General features: G+C 40.7%; 1 protein-coding gene across 22 annotated transcripts in view; it reads left to right on the forward strand.

Moving 5' to 3' along the window:
* Positions 1-16,529, forward strand: part of THRB (thyroid hormone receptor beta) — a 372,691-nt gene extending 356,162 nt beyond the window's left edge. For all 22 annotated transcript variants that reach the window (XM_041734410.1, XM_041734408.1, XM_041734416.1 and 19 more), the window contains 3 exons: positions 223-369; positions 4,264-4,522; positions 11,663-16,529. In XM_041734410.1, the coding sequence (XP_041590344.1) occupies positions 223-369; positions 4,264-4,522; positions 11,663-11,904 (648 nt within the window). In that variant the 3' untranslated portion in view covers positions 11,905-16,529. The remainder of the gene's footprint in view (positions 1-222; positions 370-4,263; positions 4,523-11,662) is intronic.
* The last annotated feature ends 3,255 nt before the right edge of the window (positions 16,530-19,784 follow it).

Raw genomic sequence — 19,784 nt, forward strand, 5'->3', positions numbered from 1 at the left:
TCTTGTCGGGATGCCTGGCTGGCTCAGCGGTTTAGCGCCAACTTCAGCCCAGGTTGTGATCCTGGAGACCCAGGATCGAGTCCCACGTTGAGCTCCCTGCATGGAACCTGCTTCTCCCTCTGCCTGTGTCTCTGCCTCTCTCTCTCTCTCTCTCTCTCTCATGAATAAATACATAAAATATTTTTTAAAATAAAATAAATCTTTCTTGTTTCTCCTTCTTAGCCAGAAGATATTGGACAAGCACCAATAGTAAATGCCCCAGAAGGTGGAAAGGTTGACTTGGAAGCCTTCAGCCATTTTACAAAAATCATCACACCAGCAATTACCAGAGTGGTGGATTTTGCCAAAAAGTTGCCTATGTTTTGTGAGGTGAGGAAATTGTTTTTTCTTCTGCATTATTTTTCATTATAGTTCCATCAATTTCCAGGAATACTGGGTATTATTTATAATGTAATATTAATTAGTTGGGACTTAGTCATATAAAGCAATGTCAGGACAAAACAAAAACTTGCACTGTTTCATCTTTATTTCCCTACCTTCTCTATTCAATCATCATTTATTAGCTTGTCCACATGAGGCTGAAGATCCTGTCTATTCACTGACCCCAGGTATAGGGAAGTATGACAGCAATAACTTCTGTTCATTTGGTACCTACAATGTCCCAGTTACCATGCTCAACTCTGCCCACATTAAATCCACTCCTTATAACATTTGCAGGATACCTGGAATTAAGGCCATTTTATAGATGGGGGAAACTAAGATCAAAGAGATTAAGTTAGCTTATCCAAACACAGGGCCATGGCTTGAGTCAAAGTCAATATGCTTTCTGCTACATATCCTAGCAGAACAGTTGTGTGGCTGTTTCCTCCTTTTGAGGCTTCTGAGATGTGTTGGCAGATTGCTCTCAAGAAGGGTTATACACTCTCACAGTTGTGCCAAGGGTGCTGGTTCCTCTGACTCTGGGTGTCATCTTTCTTTTGTGTTCACTGTGTCAAGTTTATTTTTCTGGACCTTTCTTTCTCTCTCTGGGGTGTGTCCCATGTCCCTCATCCTTGGTGTCTGAAGGAAAGGTCTATTGAGTATGCTACCCCTGCAATGCAAGCTGTACTATTAGTCATGTGTTCCCCCTTTGAATACCAACAAAAGGTTTCTTAGAAAATGTAAAACTTGTGTAAACTAACCACAGATATTTCAGTTTAAGAAGAAAGAAAAGCCATCTCCACCACCAATAACAAACACACCAAACACATATGGCCGGGACAAGGGTATAGAACCTTTCAAGCATGGATTGTGGCAAGTTTCTCTCTTCAAGTTTCCCTTAGAAGTTTAATCCTGCTTCAAAGTCATGATTCTGTCTCCTTTCCACCGTCTCCAAATTGCAAAATAAAAGGGGGGGCTACTTTTACAGCAGAGATGCATGTGTTTGTGGTATTTGTGACCTCCTGAGGACCTTTAGCCTTTCTTCCTCTCATTAGAGCCCCAAAGAGGGAAGTGACCGGTGTGGGCTCCTGAGCTGCCTATGGAGTGGGTTGGAAATCCCAGGTGGTTGCGAAAGCCAGAGCTTTCCTGCCAGAGGCAGTTTGGTGCATATGCTATTCAAACTGCACTCACATTAATTTTCTGCTAAGATCCATGCCAATCCACCAGCAAGATTGGTGGATACACAGGGCTTCTAAAGATCTAAAGTCATTTCTGACAGAACTGCCGAAAACGCACATTAAGAATCACTTCTGGGGGCTCAGTTAAGCATCTGCCTTCCCCCGGGGTCTTGGGATCAAACCTTTGTCAGGTTCCCTTGCTCAATGAGGAGTCTGCTTTTCCATCTCCCTCTGCCCCTACCCCCACTCATGCTCTCTCCCACTCTCTCTCTGTCTCAAATAAATAATTTTTTTTTTTAAAAAAAGACTCACTTTTGGAGTGCAGAGCACTGTCATCTTTGCCAATCAACCTGAGTGATGCTCTCCCAAAGAGACAGGAAGAGTCTGTGGGAGTGTCCCTGCCTCTGCCTGTCAGGCCCTTCGTGTAGTGCTCTCACAATGAAAGTATTGTGGTAGGTGACCAAGATCATTTGCCCACATGTTGAAACAAATCTCACCAGCATCCTACAAACCTTTCTAAAAGGGAAAGGCATCTGGCCTAGTTTTTAAACCATTGGCGATCCTTGACAAATACTCATTCAGCTTTTATTTAAATCTGAACCAAACAGTTTTAAAAAGAATTCCTCTACTTCATCTACAACCAGATTTGGCTACAAAGACAAGGTCTGCCCAAATTTCATTCTTTGTGACAATTTTAAAAAATAAATAAATACTTTGATCTGATTGGTAATTTCTCTCTGCTATTCCATGTCAGTGATTCTCAACAGTGGGATCCCTGAAACAATAGCAGAAGCATACCCTGGGAACTTGGAGAATACAGAAACTCAGAGGGTAGGACCAGCAATATGATTCACAAGCCCTCAGGTGATCCTCATGAGGCTGAATATTCCCTGTTCCCTGTTCCCCATAGGCATTCAAGCCAGCCTCCACCTAATTGGGTCAATTCTCCATCTTACTGGTGATGGATACATCTAAGCTCGGGGTTTTCTATTTCCTACAATGATCTTGGACCAGAAATCCAAGGATATAATCAAGGAATACAAATTAGAACCTAAATAAAAGCAAATCACAGTGATTTTTTTTTCTTTAATGAATGGAAGGAGAGAATTCCCATGTATATATTCCAGAACCAATTATGAAATGACTTTTATTCTGTAGAAAAAGCTAAGTAATTTGAGATTAAATGGTAAGGTGGCTAGGTCGAGTTAGCAAAAAAATATGAAATACCCAGCATTTTAAATGTAATTAAGTATATTACCTTCACTTTTATGTAACAACCAAAATTGAACTAGGTGAGTCTTGCCAAGAGTACTACCCAAAAGAATTTGTACCTGATTTAATGAAAAGATAATAATTATGTATAATTTACATATTCATTGTTTATGGAAACCTAGTCATATCCTCAGTACTTCAAAAGAGTGTGTTCTCTTCTCTTTGCATTGGATTCTGAAAGATCTAGCTTCAAATCCTAGCCTCACCCACAAAACCCTCATGTGACCCCTTAGCATGTTACTCAACCTCTCAGTGCCTGGATTTCCACTTCTGTAAATGAAATTGGAATTAGAATATTTACTTCACTGTATTGCTGTGAAGGTTAAGTAAGGTGACACACGTAAAATCTTAGCACAATGCCCAATTCATCAAAAATATCCATTAACTAATAGCCTTTCAAACTATTTTGATAATGGCTTTTAATTAAACATTCTCTCCCACCAGAAGGTAAAACTCTGATTTTTTTTTTGTTATTTTGCTAACAAAGTACTTTTTTAAAGTTTATTATAAATATTATCACATTATCACAAATCCAAATTAACAAGGCAACCAAGGATGCTTAAAACGAGATTATAGCACTGGCAGAGAAATCCAGTGTGTGGAGTAATTCTGGTGCCTGAAGTCCTGAGAACATAACCCTAGGAGCCAGGAGGTCTGAATTCTAGTCTCACCTCCGCCTCTAACTCACTGGGTGACCTGGGCCAACGCTTTTACATCTCTGGATCTCTAGGGCAACACTCTTCTACCAGCGACCTTCTCCTTTTGTGCCTTTTGAGAGACCCAAGAAGCAAACTTGCTTCAAAAATCAAAGAGAAGGGGATCCCTGGGTGGCGCAGCGGTTTGGCGCCTGCCTTTGGCCCAGGGCGCAATCCTGGAGACCCGGGATCGAATCCCACGTCGGGCTCCCGGTGCATGGAGCCTGCTTCTCCCTCTGCCTGTGTCTCTGCCTCTCTCTCTCTCTCTCTCTCTCTGTGACTATCATAAATAAAATTTTTTAAAAAATCAAAGAGAAGCAGAATTGCCAGCCACTGTGAGAAATGTGGTAAGCTTAACATAAACCACGTTCTCAAGCAGCGATCAGTTGGTGTTATTATACAAACCCCCAGAGTAAGGGAGTAAGCACAATCTCACACAGGACTGCAATCCTAGTTGGAGATCTATATCCATCATAAAAGAAAGGCAGAGTACTGACATTAAAATCAGTGACCAGCTTGGAGTATGAAAAATGGTTGTTGAGAGTCTACAGCTGAGTAGGAAGGGAAAGCCAGAGGCCCAAAGAGTGCAGGACCGATGTTGATCACAGGATGTGGTCCCTGTTGCTATTAAGATACTGCATGTTATTCCTCACTGACGTCTGTGCACTTGTTCATATCAATGGGCTGGTTTTTTTCAGCTGCCATGTGAAGACCAGATAATCCTCCTCAAAGGCTGCTGCATGGAGATCATGTCCCTTCGAGCTGCTGTGCGCTATGACCCAGAAAGCGAGACTTTAACCTTGAATGGGGAAATGGCAGTGACGCGGGGCCAGCTGAAGAACGGGGGTCTTGGGGTGGTGTCAGATGCCATCTTTGACCTGGGCATGTCACTGTCTTCTTTCAACCTGGATGACACTGAAGTAGCCCTTCTTCAGGCCGTCCTGCTGATGTCTTCAGGTGAGTACTCCCAGACACATTACTGGGAAACCAAAGAGCTTTTGCTTGTCTGATGCTAATTCAAATCACTTGATGAGTTCCTGATCCCTCCCACACTGCCCCCCTTTAGCTTCAGAATCATAGCTCACTCTCCTTCAGCAAGCAATTGGGGGTTTGCCAATGACCTGGGAACTGAAGGGGGGTGTCAGGTATCTGATGCTTCCTGCACTCCTCCAGCATAGTAGGAAGGACCCAAAGGAGCCATTTTAAAGACTCTGTGAAATGGTCTACCTTCAATGGACACTACCCAGCCTGACTTACCGTCATTGGCCAACTTCACCCTCTTCTGGTTTTATGTACCCAGGATATGGGTATGAGTGACCACACCACTCTGTGTTAAGTTCTGGTTGAGGAAATCATGAGGAAAAGCTAAAATTTGTTTATGGCTTAGCTACAACTTAAGTTTCAGGTTTTTATTGCTATCTAGCACACCACTCCAAAATTTAGTGGCTTAAAGCATCCCCAGATGGTAGGGGTTGGGGCTGAGACATCAAACACAGCTTCAGGCCTCTCTCCACGCAGCCTCTCCTCTGGAAGGCTAGTTGCACTCTTACATGGCTGGTGGATTCCAAGAAGGAGAATTCGAAGCACACGTTGCAGATGTCTTAAGGCCCAGGTTTGAGTCATATAGCTAACTTCTGCCACATACTATTGGTCCAAAAAAGCCCCAGCACCAGCCCAGAGTCAAGAGCCCACCTCTAGATGGGAGGAATGGCAAAAAATTTGCAGCCATCTTTAACCTACCCTGAGCTCATTATCAGGGCTCCAGACTCCTTCAGTGAAAAATGAATAATAATTCTGACACTTCTCTCTTCAGAGATCATCTCATAAATAAGAAATGCAAAATATGTCAGATCCTTTAAGGAAAGCTAGTCTTTAAATAGAAGGTTAGTGGGGCACCTGGGTGGTTCAGTAGGTTGAGTGGCTGACTCTGTTTTAGCTCAGGTTCATGATCTCAGGGTCCTGGGATCAAGCTTCACATCCAGCTCCCCATTCAGTGGGGAGTCTGCTTGTCTCCTTCTCCCCCTCACATGCACACACACACTCTCTCAAATAAATAAATACATTTTTTAAAAATTATAAATAGGTAGTTTCAAAGGCCACCTGTGCCTTTACAGGCACCCTCAGTTTAGCTGTGCCTCAGCACTTATCACTCTGCACTATAGTTGTCAGCTTACCTTATCCGCCTCTACCTCTGAATTGTTTATTTTTTGAGGACAGAAATGTGTCTAGTTGTACACCTACTGCTTAGGCCAGTGTTTAGTAGAATTTGAAATGTTTATTGGATCAATGACTAAATAGATGGATAAATTATCGGTCTTAAGTACAATGAGAATCCTTTATAGGGTTCGTGCTTCCTGGTTCACTCAGTAGAATTCCTTCCTTTTTTTTTTTTTTTTAAAGCTCATCTTGAAATGTATTTGCTACAGAACATTTAGGTATGGCAGACTTATAAAAAATTATTTTTATTATGAAAAATCTAAAACATAAACATAAGTAGATAAAATAGCATAAGGAACCCTGTTGTATGCTGTGGCAGACAAGCCGTAGGAGGCCTCCCATGTTCCCCACCTTCAGATGTTTATACCTTTGTACAATCCCCTCCTGCTGAGTGTGTGCAGAACCAGTAACTTGCTTCAGTAGAATACGATGAATTCAGTGCCACCTCCTTGTGATTAGGTTACATTACGTTATATAAGATTCCCTTTTGGGGCACCTGGGTGGCTCAGTGGTTGAGCATCTGCCTTCAGCTCAGGTTGTAATCCCAGAGTCCTGGGATTAAGTCCCACATCAGGCCCCACAGGAAGCCTGCTTCTCCCTCTGCCTATGTTTCTGCCTCTCTCTTTGCATTTCTCTCATGAATAAATACATAAAGTCTTAAAAAAAAAATTCCCTCTTGCTAACAGACTTGCTCCAGAAACTCCCCTTACTGGCTGGCTGGCTGGCTGAAGTAAGCAGCCATGTCAGGAAAGCTCACATGATAGGGACCTGAATGTGGCCTCTCAGAGCTGAGGGTGGTTTCCAGTCAACAACCAGTGAGAAACCAGGGTCCTCAGTCCTTCAGGAGAATTATTTTTAAAGAAATAGAGTGAATAGCTTAAATAAGAATTCCCTATGTGACCTTGAGTGAACCCCTTATCTTCTCTGGGTTTCAGTCTTTTAAAATAAAAAAATTTAACTCAATAAGTGGGAATTCTATTCCTGGAGGAGGGATTCAAGGTAATTTTTAGCAGAAATCATAGTGCTACAAAGACAATTTTTATTTTATTTTATTTTTTTACAAAGACAATTTTAAATAACATTGAACCAGCTAGTGAGAAAGCTGTATCTCTTAGAATGTTCTTTCCATTTGTACCTCCTTCTGAATAAAGCAAGGAGAGAGATTGATTTTGGAACCAGCCTATCCTGAACGCCTCGCTAAACTTACTGACCTCTCTGTTGAACAGACAGGATGGGTATCAGGCACAGTCTTCGGCAGGACTCCTGAGCTAAAGTTTAATAAGGGTTTTTGTCTCGCACCAATTTTGGCAGTTATCTTCCATGGGCGGCACATGGATTTCTATTTCCTGAATAATATAATGTTTCCTCCATAGTGAGTTAATTTTAACAGATTGTTAGGCAAGTAATCTCAGTAAGGTAAATAAAGGGAGTATTTGGACAAGGCAAGGGTTGTGATTATGATACCAAACCTCTCAGATATTTACCTGGATGATTCTTCCTCCATCCTCGATTCTGATGACACTGTCATTGCCTGGTAACCGCGTGGCATACCTAAAACCTTTTAAAAATCTTCTCCGCCCTAATGACCTGGGCACTTTTCCTTCATACTACCAGGACCAGAAAACTATTACCAGACACTTTACAGTTGGCACGTGATAGCTACGTATCCATATTCCGGGGCTCCAGCCCTTCTCAGCCTTGCCCTCTATGCCCTGTTGTTCTGTGTGGCATCGGTTACACAGTATCCTATGCCTCCTCTTCAAAGCCTTTTCCAGGAGCTGCTCCCACTAAGTTCTTTGGTCCTGCAGTGATGAGTGGAGAGCTAAAATGGAACTGATCAGAAGGACAGATCTTTAAGAAATTCTGTCTCCAGGAGTTAAAAACAGTCCTTGACCTTTAAAATATTTCTTCATAAACATGCTTAGTGCCACTTGAACATGATGAAATGCCCTTTCATTTTCTCTGTGTCATTTATATGACCACCTTATCTTTATCTCTCATCAAAGGACAGAATTTTGAGGCCACGAAACCCAGGTTATTTTTTTCCCCTGTGAAGGAGTACATCCAGAGCAGTATTATGTTGATTTTCTATTTGGATCAAAAGGAAAAGGATCCTGTGGAGAATTCTTCCAGCATTCTCAAAGACAGAAGACAAGGGTGAGGGAGAGAAGGATTGAGGAGATCCATAGAGCAGCAGCATCAAATACAAAGGAAAACACAAAATAAAAATGCACAAATGACAATTCAAGCCAAATAGGGGATGCTGAAAGCCCATATCTTTTGCTTAAACTCAGAAGAGCGGATTGAGACATTACTGCTGAGCCTTCCTTATAGATTAAGCAGAACTCTGTTTTGATTTTTACTAATACAGATACTTCAATACCTGGACACTTAAAAGTGTGAACTTATTTGATCAGAGCCACAAAGAGCAAACAGAGGAGTACTGGGCAGTGGGGTGGTAGGGCTCCCTGGAGCTATGTGAGGAATCCAGCCAGGTTTATAATTTTTTTTTTCAATTGAGGCATAATTGACATATAAAGTTGTAATCATTTCAGATGTACAACATAATGATTTGATATTTGTATATATTGCAAAATGATCACCACAGTAAGTCTAGATAACATCTGTCCCATATATAGTTACAAAATTTTTTTCTTGTGATGAAGACTTTCAAGATCTACTCTACTAGCAACTTTCAAATATGCAATAGAGTATCATGAACTATAGTCACCATACTGTATATTACATTTCCAATACTTTTTAAGTCTAATTACTGGAAGTTTGTTTGTACCTTTAGACACCCTTCACTCATTAAGCCCACCGCAGACCACAGCCTCTGGCAACCACTTGTTCTCTGTTTCTATGAGCTTGCTTTTCTTTCTTTCTTTCTTTGTTTTTGGATTTCACGTATTCGTAAAATGATATAGTATTTGTCTTTCTCTGACTTACTTGCCTTAGTATGATGTCCTCAAGGTCCATCAATGTCGTTGTAAATGGCAAGACTTCATTTTTATGGCTCAGTAGTATTCCACTCTATGTATATACCATATCTTCTTTATCCGTTTGTCCATGGGTGGACACTTAGGTTGTTTCCATATCTTGGCTATTGTAAATAATGCTACAATTAACATGGGATCCATATATCTTTTCAAGTTTTTGTTTTCATGGATAAATACTCAGTAATGGAATTACTGGATCATATGATAATTTTATTTTTAATTTTTTGAGGAACCGGGATCCCTGGGTGGCGCAGCGGTTTGGCGCCTGCCTTTGGCCCAGGGCGCAATCCTGGAGACCCAGGATCGAATCCCACATCGGGCTCCCGCTGCATGGAGCCTGCCTCCCTCTGCCTGTGTCTCTGCCTCTCTCTCTCTCTCTCTCTCTCTGTGTGACTATCATAAATAAAAAAAAAAAAAAAAATTTTTTTTTAAATTTTTTGAGGAACCTCCATACTATTTTCCATTGTGGCTACACAAATTTGCATTTCTAGCAATAGTGTACAAGGGTTCCCTTTTCTCCATATCCTTGCCAACACTTGTTATCTCTTGCCGTTTTTGATAAAGAGCCATTATAACAGGTGTAAGGTGATATTTCATGGTGGTTTTGATTTGCATTTCCCTGATGATTGGTGAGTTGGACATCTTTACATGTGTCTGTTGGCCATGTGCATGTCTTCTTTGGGAAAATCTCTGCAGAACCTCTGCTCAGTTTTTAATGAATTGTAGAATTTCTTTCTATTGAGTTCTATGAGTCCATTTTATATTGTGGATATTAACCCCTTATCAGATATATGATTTGCAAATATTTTCTCCCATTCCATAGGTTTCCTGTTCATTTTTTGATGGTTTCCTGTGCTGTGCAGAAACTTTTTCAATTGATGTAGTCCCACTTTATTTTTGCTTTTGTTGCCTTTGCTTTTGGAGTCAGAGCCACAAAAATCATCACCAAGATTAATGTGAAGGAGCTTACCACCTACATTTTCTTTCAGGACTTTTATGATTTTAGGTCTTACATTTAAGTCTTTAATCTGTTCTGAGTTAATTTTTCTGTATGGCGTAAGATAGGGGTCTAGTTTCATTCTTTTGCATGTGGCGGTCCAATCTTCCCATCATCATTTACTGAAGAGACTGTCCCTTCCTCATTGTATTCTTGGTTCCTTTGTCATAAGTTAATTGACCATATATGCATGAGTATATTTCTGGGCTATCTATTCTGTTCCTTTGACCTTTGTGTCTGTTTCTATACCAATACCATACTGTTTTGATTACTATGGCTTTGTAATAGAGTTTGAAATCAGAGAGCATGATGCCTTCAGCTTTGTTCTTCTTTCTCAAGATTGCTTTGGTTATTCAGGTTCTTTTGTGTTTCCATACAAATTTTGGGATTGTTTTTCCTATTTCTGCAGAAAATGCCATTGAAATTTTGGTAGGGATTGCATGGAATCTGTTGACTGCTTTTGGTAGAATGGATATTTTAATGATATTAATTCTTCCAATTCATGAGTACAGAGAGTATCTTTTCATTTATTTGTGTCTCCTTCAGCTTCTTCTATCAATGTCTTATGTTTTCAATGTATAGATCTTTTCCTTCCTTAGTTAAATTTATTCTTAGGTATTTTATTCTTTTTGATGCTATTGTAAATGGGATTGTGTTCTTCATTTCTCTTTCTGATAATTCATTTTTAATATATAGAAATGAAACAGATTTTTGTATACTGAGTTTGTATCCTGTAACGTTTCTGAAATCATTTCTTAATTCTAACAGTTTTTTTTGGAAAAGTCTTGGTTTTCTATATATAATATCATGTCATCTGTAAATAGTGGCAGTTTCACTTTTTCATTTCCAATTTGGATGCCTTCTATCTCTTTTTCTTGCTTAATTGCTCTGACTAGAACTCCTAGTACCATGTGGAATAAAGTACTGAGGATAGGAATCCTTGTCTTATTCCTGATCTTAGAGGAAAACCTCTAGGCTTTCACCACTGAATATGATGCTAGCTGTGGGCTTGTCATATATGGCCTTTATTATGTTGAGGTACAGTCCCCTGTACCCACTTTCATATTCCACATGTTTGCATCCTACATCTTCCCCAGTCATCTAGCCTTCTCATGACATGCCTTTATCATTTTTGTGAAATTGCCTTGAGTCCCTTTCTACATATTTTGGGAAGGCCAGCAGTCCAGGCAAGGCTTATTAAGACTTCTTGGTCATTACATGGTCATGGTCTTATCTAGCTCCAACTTCCCACAGTGATTCTCTCCTTCTCTGCACAGGGTGATACTAGCATGGTTCACATCTCTTCTTTTCATTTAATTCCCCAAAACACACCAATGGAAGGCGGCTACAGGTAGCAGTTTTATCACATGTACAACGGAAGGGAAGGAGTGGTTCCTTACAGCCTGGTAAACAACTAAAATTGGATATTGTGCTTCTTTGTCTTCATGAAAATTTCTTATTGTGTGACACTCCTCACTTGGCATTCAGGCCTCCTGCAATGTTTTCAATCTCTTCTCACATCTCCCCTTCTCTGCATGCCCATGCCTGTCCTCACCTCTCAGCCAGGCAGCTAGGGGCAACTCAAAATCTTCCCCTTGTTGTGCATGGTATTTTGACTCTCATGGTGAGGCTTCTCCTGCACCTTAAGAGAGAGGCATCACCAATCCCAGGTGATTTGTCTAACCTGGAGACTTTTACCTAAACAAAGCATTGACTCCCTTTATGTAAATTGTGACACTTCCCTGTGCTCCAGTGTTCGTTTCATATCTACACTCATTCCTAGGAATTGATCTGCCCACTTCACATTAAATGGCTTGAACTGGACAAGTCAAAGCTTCTCCTTTCCACTTTTGAATAATATTCATCTTTGTTCTTCCCCCTCAGACCGCCCAGGGCTCGCCTGCGTTGAAAGAATAGAAAAATACCAAGATAGTTTCCTACTGGCCTTTGAACACTATATCAATTATCGGAAACATCATGTGACACACTTTTGGCCAAAACTCCTGATGAAGGTGACAGACCTGCGGATGATTGGAGCCTGCCATGCCAGCCGCTTCCTGCACATGAAGGTGGAATGCCCCACCGAACTCTTTCCCCCATTGTTCTTGGAAGTGTTCGAGGATTAGACTGATTGACTTCATTCTCATAATTCCTACAGCACTACTGGGTGTCATTTCATTCCATTGCCTAGCTCTTCTTTGTTTGTTCCTTTGTTTCTTTGTGTTGGGAGGGACTGTTTGGGGGTAAAGGGAGGTAGTCCTTAGCATAGACATGGATGAAATTGCCCCTTGAATGCGGGTACTTGTAACTATTGCATTTTGTTCTCCAGTCCTTTGATGTGAATGCTTTGAAGGTTTTACAGTTGTGGAGGTGGGGTGGGGACAATCATTAATTCACCAGCACCAACCATCACCAGCTCCCATCTGTCCCTGGTCAGAGACTCAAACAAGCAAAATGGCACAGCAGAAGACTAATGAAGCCTTAAAGCCAAGATAATATGGTCATCTTGATCCAGTCCTGATTTTTGCAGGGCTCAAATTAGCATGGCGCAGATGACCTTTTTGGTTAGATGTGGCTTTCAGCTTTCTAGGGAAAGGTCTGAACTGATTTTTATCTATTCAAGAGCATGCTGTTTTCAGCACTCTTCATTCTCTCCTGGCAGCATAACTTGGAATGTATAGGAACATTTCTTCCTGAAAAATCAACTATCCTTTCACTCTAATTTTTATAATCCTATGATTTCATTCAAGTTATACAAGAGTGTGACTCTCAAAGATGTGCAGGTATTTGACTGACTGAGGGAAATAATTCTCCTCAGTAAGCCCAAAGAAATTCAAAAGCTTCACTAATGGCAGTGACTCGACAGTTTCCAAAAATCCACATGGCATTACCTCAGAGTAGGAAGGCTTCTTCACAATTTAGGCTCAGAGAAAATTTCCACCAAAATCAAACCAATTTGCAGAGCGTTGTCACTTTTCAATGACATCTGATCTGTCATCTCCCAAATTCCTGAAGTTATTTAATCCTGATTGCATCTTTGCTGAGCTGACAACAGATCTCCCTACGGATTAAATCTTCTAATCAAGGAGAGATAACAAGCAGAAATTTGAGTCTTGTTCTGGAGGAATTTTGAGGAGAGATCAGTGCAGTACATTCTGAGTTGAAGAAGGTGCAGTGTTCTGAGAGTCTCTTCGTGTGCTCATGGTTCCTTTTGGTCTTAGATCCTCAAGGTCTTTGCTCTACAAACAGATGTTTCCTAGTCCCCTTTTCCCTCTGACTCTCAGGCTTGACTATCACTGAGCAAACCGGGTCTAGCCACTGACCCTCTAGGTCCCTCTGAGAGCATTGCTGACAGATATTTCACAGAAAAAACCTGCAGACCATGTACACAAACATTCACCTTCTTTGCCTCACCCTCCTCCCTGATGACAAAGGCTGTAGTAGCTCATGCCCAGAAAACCCATGGTGACCCCTGATCATTTCAACTCCAGAAAATGGGCCAAGATGGTACCCATGCAATTGAATGTATCTTGTTCTTCACTGGTGTGGTAAACATAAACTATTCTTTGACTTGCCTTGAACTGCCTTATCCTGGAAACATTGGGGAAAATAAGCCATATCCATGAGATTTAACTAAAAACAAAGGAATGCAAGTCACCGTGAAAACCAAGTGAATTAATTCTTTTTTAACTTGCCCAGAAGTCAGGGTGCCTGAGTTCTACTTTGCGCTCTGTCAGCTGGTAGATCTGTGACCTTGAGTCTTGGTTTTCTCACCTAGGGAAAAGTCATGAACTTTAAAATCCTTCCCACCCTTAATATTGTACTAATTTCAGGGGGAAAATCTGTTCCTATTTGATGGTTCCTTTCATATTCAAATTTCTAGCTCGATAAGATAGAAATTATGGCCCTCTTAACAATTAGGGAAAGCATACTTGGTATTGAGTCAAAACAAGAATTTGACACACTACTCATCAATTATGTAAGGAAAGGCAGAATGGCCTTGGAAAAAGAAGAGGAACAGCACTGAAAAACCTAAGTGTGATTGGGAATAATCTAGAAGGGAAAAAAATATGTTTAATATGCAAAAGTGATTATCCTGGCTTCTGAGGAACAGGAAACAAGAATATTGCTATGGAACTAGCTAAGCAAAGAAAGAAAGTAGGGGAAGAGATTAAGATTATGAACATGAAGTTCATGGGCAGATTACCTGCTTTGACTTATCTACAGACGGTTGGTTTTGTTTTGTTTTCTCTAAGGCAGCCTCTAGCCAGTCTCCTGAAGTCCTTGCTTTGTTAGCAACTTAGCTCGCTCTGTTGACTCTCCTTGGAGAAGTACTCTTTGAAACACAGTACCTCTCCAGGGTAACTCTAAGAAGCTCCGTGCGTTGAGAGGCAACTCTTCTCTCAGAAGGGGAGAGGAAGGCAAGCAGGTGGGGTCCTGGAGGGTTCACAGACCTGCTGGGCATCAAAGCCTTCCCAGGGGAAAGTTTCCTCGATTCATGTCACAGAGATTCCCTAGAACATGAGACACACCCAGATTCAAATAGAAGTAGAGTCTGATCTGAGGCTAAATCTGAATCCTCTGGGGATTAACCATGACTGGGCATTGGCCAAATGGTACAGTATATCTACAGTAATCCAGCCAACCCCAAGGACATTTCGGTTTGAGCCTAGGATCCTTAAATGATTGCCTTAACCGGGCAAACTGCTGATCTAAAACTCTTGTAGGCTGAATGCTTTATGCTGAGTAGGACACTCCTTAAAGTACTTCAGTTTGAAAGGAAAGGCTGTAAGGACTCAAAGGATCATGACCCTGGGGCCGAAATGATTCATTTCTTCTGTAACTGGTTGAGGTATTTAATGAATCTCAAGACTCCATCTCATAAAACTCAATCAGGAGGGGTTTACTCTGGAATTTTTTAAACATTTTTTTCTTATATTGTCCCGCCTTTCAAATCAAGTGTGGACCTGATTGAAACCCCTCACAGAGGGGAGACATCCCAGTAAAGGAGAACACACCTGTACCACTGGGATTCTTATTTATAAATCACTTAACTTTGGGGGATGAGTGATTGGGGGGGGTGTGCAAGTGTGTGCGTCTGTAATCCTCAAGTGTACTTTGCTCTTCAATTTAGTTGTGCAGTATTTCAAGAAATAGTGAAAACAGTAAGATCTTTTCTTCTTTATGATTCTGCTCAAAACACCACGTGCTGCCTCAGAGCTTTTTCTAGTCCCCATGAGCCCCGGTCCTCAATGACGTGCTTGCCGTGTTGATGCCTCGGCCCCGTGACACCCCCTCACCTGTGCCCCAAGTGACACCTGTTCCTTCTGCAGCGTGGCCGTCGGTCATCGGGACGGACCGCCGGGCTCCGCTCCAGCCACGCCATTCGCATTGCTCTCCGGTGGACAGTGCCCGAGTCTTGGCGCCTCCACAGCACTGAGCCCCCGAGAGACTCAGCCTCCGTGGAACTGCTGAGAACCCTCAAAGCATGTCATTGTCAGTGATCCATTTTTATTCTATGGAACTCTAACCTATTTGTGTCATATTGACCTTTTGATGCATGAGTCATAAATTATGAAATCGGTCTTATGGTTTTTGAAATGTAGCCAGCATTTGTAAGGCTAAACCTTTTTCACAAACTGAATTTAAGTGAATAACCAAGCGGCGGCTCTTCTCCTGAAGGAGAGTACTTATGGACATTTGAATCTCTTTGCCCTTTTCAACAGCTATGGCATCAGGTTCTAAGACAAGCTTGTAATTTTTCCTGTTATTTTAATAATATGGAAATATTAGCATAGTGTTTCTTTTGATAGTGATAGACTATAATCCATATTTAAATTTTATAGAGAAGAAATTTTATTGTACTGTGATGTAGATATTTATTATCCAGGTAAGGATTTGCCCGGTGTGTATTTTTTACAATTGAGACATTTTACTTTAATCTTTAAAAAAAAAAAAAAAAAGACATTAAACACACACACACAGAACAGACTGGGGGGAAAAAAGGTTTGGCCTTATTACAGAATTTTTACTGTGCTGTATAAATGTTTGCAAATGCAAAAAGTGTGCATTTCTAGTGTGTTTCCACATTAATTAATGCCGCCTTCAAGAGCAATATCGTGTAGGTTAAACGCTGTTTGTGGCTTTCTGTCGCACAGTTAAAGCTGACCCACCTTATGCACAAGACAATCAAATATAAATCTGTCCTCCTCAGGATGCAGACAATACTCATGTCGATTACGGAGCACAATGAAAGACAAAAGAAGACACTTTATTTAATTACACAGGTACTGTTGATACAGAAGAGAGAAGGGCATGACTGAGCTGATGTTACACCACTTCTTTGTTTTGGTTCTTCCTAATTGGCATTTTTCATTTGATTATAGAGCCGAGTTCTCTATGTTTTCTCCAGAGAAAACACATTTTCCCCCTCAAAATGTCTTCATGCCCTGAGAATCAGAAAAATACTGCAAAGTAGGAAAAGATTTACAGTCATTGGAAGATACATGTTTTGCAAACAGTGTTAAGTGATATTGCTAGGTTGGTAATATTTTTTTCAGCCTAAAACTCTGTTAAAATCTGTGATCAAATGTTTTAAACTATCCAAAAAAGAAAATTTGTATATTTGGGAAAAATGAATTTTTACATAGCTTTTGTATGCAGATATTAAATTGTAATTATGAATATAGTGGGCGTAGATAAACTCATAAGCTTCAATTCTAAAAAAGAAAAAAGAAAAGCTTATAACGGACATACTTGCCAGTCTCTTTCTTTAAATATTATTATTTTCTAAATAAGCACAGGTTTGCCTGCTCTTTTCACCTCAGCTGCTTCAAAGGGAGGGAAACTGGGATATAAGGGCATTTATTTCATAAGCATCTACTAGAATAAATACATTTCTCCTTAGGAGGAAGGTATAGAGGTAGCAGGGAGAAGTAATAGGCTGATGGGGGACTATATTCTCAGAAGGTGCCACAGAGGTGGGGTGAGGAGGGAAGAATTAAATTTCTGCAGCTCCAGGATTATTCATCTTATCTCAAAATGTTCCAAAATATTATTCATGGAATTATACTCATCTCAGTTATCAATATGTATCTCTATGTCCATGACCCTGAACACATGTTAAATAGGACTCTTTCTGTGATGAGTAACAAAAAAGCTAAATCAAACTGGCTTGTGCATAAAGGGAATTTATTTACTGTAATATCTGAAAATTTCAGGAGTCAGGCATGGCTGAATCTGAGTGCTCAATCAGTATTTGTCAGGAGATACCCCTGTTCATGTTTTTGTGTAGATTTCCCTCTGTAGAACTATCCTTTCTGTAGACATGCCCACAAGCCTTTTACCTTATGGTGCCCCCCCCACCCCATCACCTCCCAGATTAGTCATAAAGCTCCAAACCAACTAAAAAGTGTCTCTTTTCCCCAGCAGTTCCAGTAAAAATCCTGGACTTAATCCTCATTGGCCCAATTCCAGTCACACGCCCATTCCTGAGCCAATCACCGTGCTGTGGAGGACATATATACTAATTAGCTTAATCCTCTGATATCCTGGAAAAGGGGATAGGGAGGTTTGTATAATCAGTCCTATCTAAACTACAGACTGATAGGTGATTCCCCAAAGGAAATTCTATGAATTCTATGTCTTGCTGCTAGAAAAAGTGGGGAGGAAGAGCAGCAAGCAAAAGCAACAAAATGTCCACACCAACAGCTAAGACTGAGAGGATGTCCATTTTCAGTAGAGCAGCGGAGTCTCCTTAACACGGAGGAAGCTCATCACAATTTGGCCAGGACATGAACCAAAAAAACACTTTCTAAAGGAGATTGTCTGATTATATCCTACCTGGCTCATGAAGGAAGGCAGTCCAGGTAAGATGGAGCAAGCATTTATTATTTTCCTGGGCTAGATCAGGTCAGAATACTATTTCCTGCACCCTCTTGCTCTCTCTTCAAATGACATGTACACTTTTATATTTGTCTCTTTTCTACATTATGTATCTTTCTCTCTTTTTTAAGATTTTATTTATTTATTTGAGAGCATAAGCAGAGGGAGAAGGGGCAGAGGGAGAAGCAGACTCCTCACCAAGCAGGGAGCCCGATGTGGGGCTCAATCCCAGGACCCATAATGTACCTTTCAACTCCATCCTAATGAACACATTTTCCTCTCTCAAAACATTACTTTATTCCTTTTGTTTGGGAGAGTTTTTCACATATATATTCCAGCTAGGTAGAGTTCTTAACCCCTTTTTACATAGGCAAAGCTAGTCCAAAATTAATGTGGTATCTAATAGTTTGATTCAGGCTATGGAGCTGGTGTGACCTCACAAACCTGGAGAATTCCAATAATCTTGAATGAAGAAAAAAACAGAATGAAGTTGCTTTGCTTCCCCACCTCACAATGACAAATCACCATGGCTTCGTACTTAGCCACCCAGAGCATGTTAGCTTTGTAAATAAGTGGACCTGTCATTGGGTTCCTGTACACAAGATCTGACACATTAAATGCAATATGTTTGTTCAAACCAAAGCAAAAGCCAGTAAAGCTACTGAAATGCTGAGTGTTACGGATACCTTTTGAATGTGTGTCTCTGAGGATCCATGGGCCACCTGACAAAAATGCTCTATGTATTGAATTCATTTACACTATATACTGATGAAATCATCAATGAAGCCTGTGTTGGTAAAATGGCATCATCTGGCTGTTATACTAAAAGGAGAAGAAAGCTGTGTTAGCCAGTTTTTGCATTGCTAGGTATGTGCTACCCAGAAAGCAAGGGTATGTGCTACCGTACTATTAGGGAAAGTAGCCCCGCGAGAAACAAGAGTGGAGTAGAAAGAGCATGAGTCAGGGTAGGAAAGAGAGTACATGGGTGCATTGCTGAGCTGGTCACACCAAGCACAATAGGGTGCTCAGTCATGCAAGACTAATTTCTGAAGGGCCAGATGAACTATTGTATCTCAGGATAGTTCATCTGAGAGTGGAGAAATAAGAATTTATCTACTAATACTCATCTCTCATTATCAAAACTAAGGCTGACTCCCCTCTCCATCTACACTGTACATGCCTGGCCACAGAGCAGGTCCTGTGGTCTCATGCTTCAGGAGCAAAAGCAATCCCCTAGGTGGGGAAAGTCAATGTTCACTTCCACAGTTGGGCAGAGCCCATCTAGACTGGGTGGCAGACCAGGTGGCAAATGAGGTGAAACAACTAGTCCTGGCCTTTTTGGAAAGAGCAATGGAGCTTAAAGGATCTTGCAATGATCCGACACAGGGGTCCCTCCAACCAACACGATCTTCTGACTGTCTGGAGAAAGAGCATAGTAGTTCAAAGTTCCAAAGAAAATCATGAAGCTCAACCAATGAACCAAACCTATATTTCACTGTATCATGAATTTGTGTGTATAGGGGCTTTTAATTTAATGCAAAATGGTCATGTAAACTGTCCATCTGGCTATATTTTCTTGCAGTAGTTGAAAAAATACATAGACTGTTCTTTTCATTATACTTCTCAGTTTTTCTTATAGGTGGCTCATTTCAAGGGCAAATCTTTTTCTATATAAATATCTAGCTGAAAATTTTATAGGAGCCAATGGGTTTGGTACAAGCATTTGTGGAAACCAAATCTATGAAAAATTAAGCCAGATGAGGTTGCAATGAATACTTTTCTTTCAAGACAGATGGATAATTTCCCCTTTATTTTCTTTTAACTTTCTTGTTCATAGCACTAATCACAATGAGGGAGACAGATGCATATAGAGTAAACCCTCAAGATAGAGAATTTGAAAATCCTTGTGCCCACAGACCTCAATGGATACAGAGATTTGAAAAGCACTTGTCAGTTTTATCTTGAGTCCTAGAAAGATACTGCAGATATGTAGTTTTTATCACAGTTATCGCAGATATGTAGTTTCTCTGAATTCTAAGGATTTTATGAATTCTCCTGTGAGCATGTTTAGCCTTGAATAGAGCTTTTGGAATGTCTTTTCCATTCCCTAAAGTGAGAGCCA

This window comes from Vulpes lagopus, chromosome 19, assembly GCF_018345385.1.
Source record: "Vulpes lagopus strain Blue_001 chromosome 19, ASM1834538v1, whole genome shotgun sequence".
NCBI lineage: Eukaryota > Metazoa > Chordata > Mammalia > Carnivora > Canidae > Vulpes > Vulpes lagopus.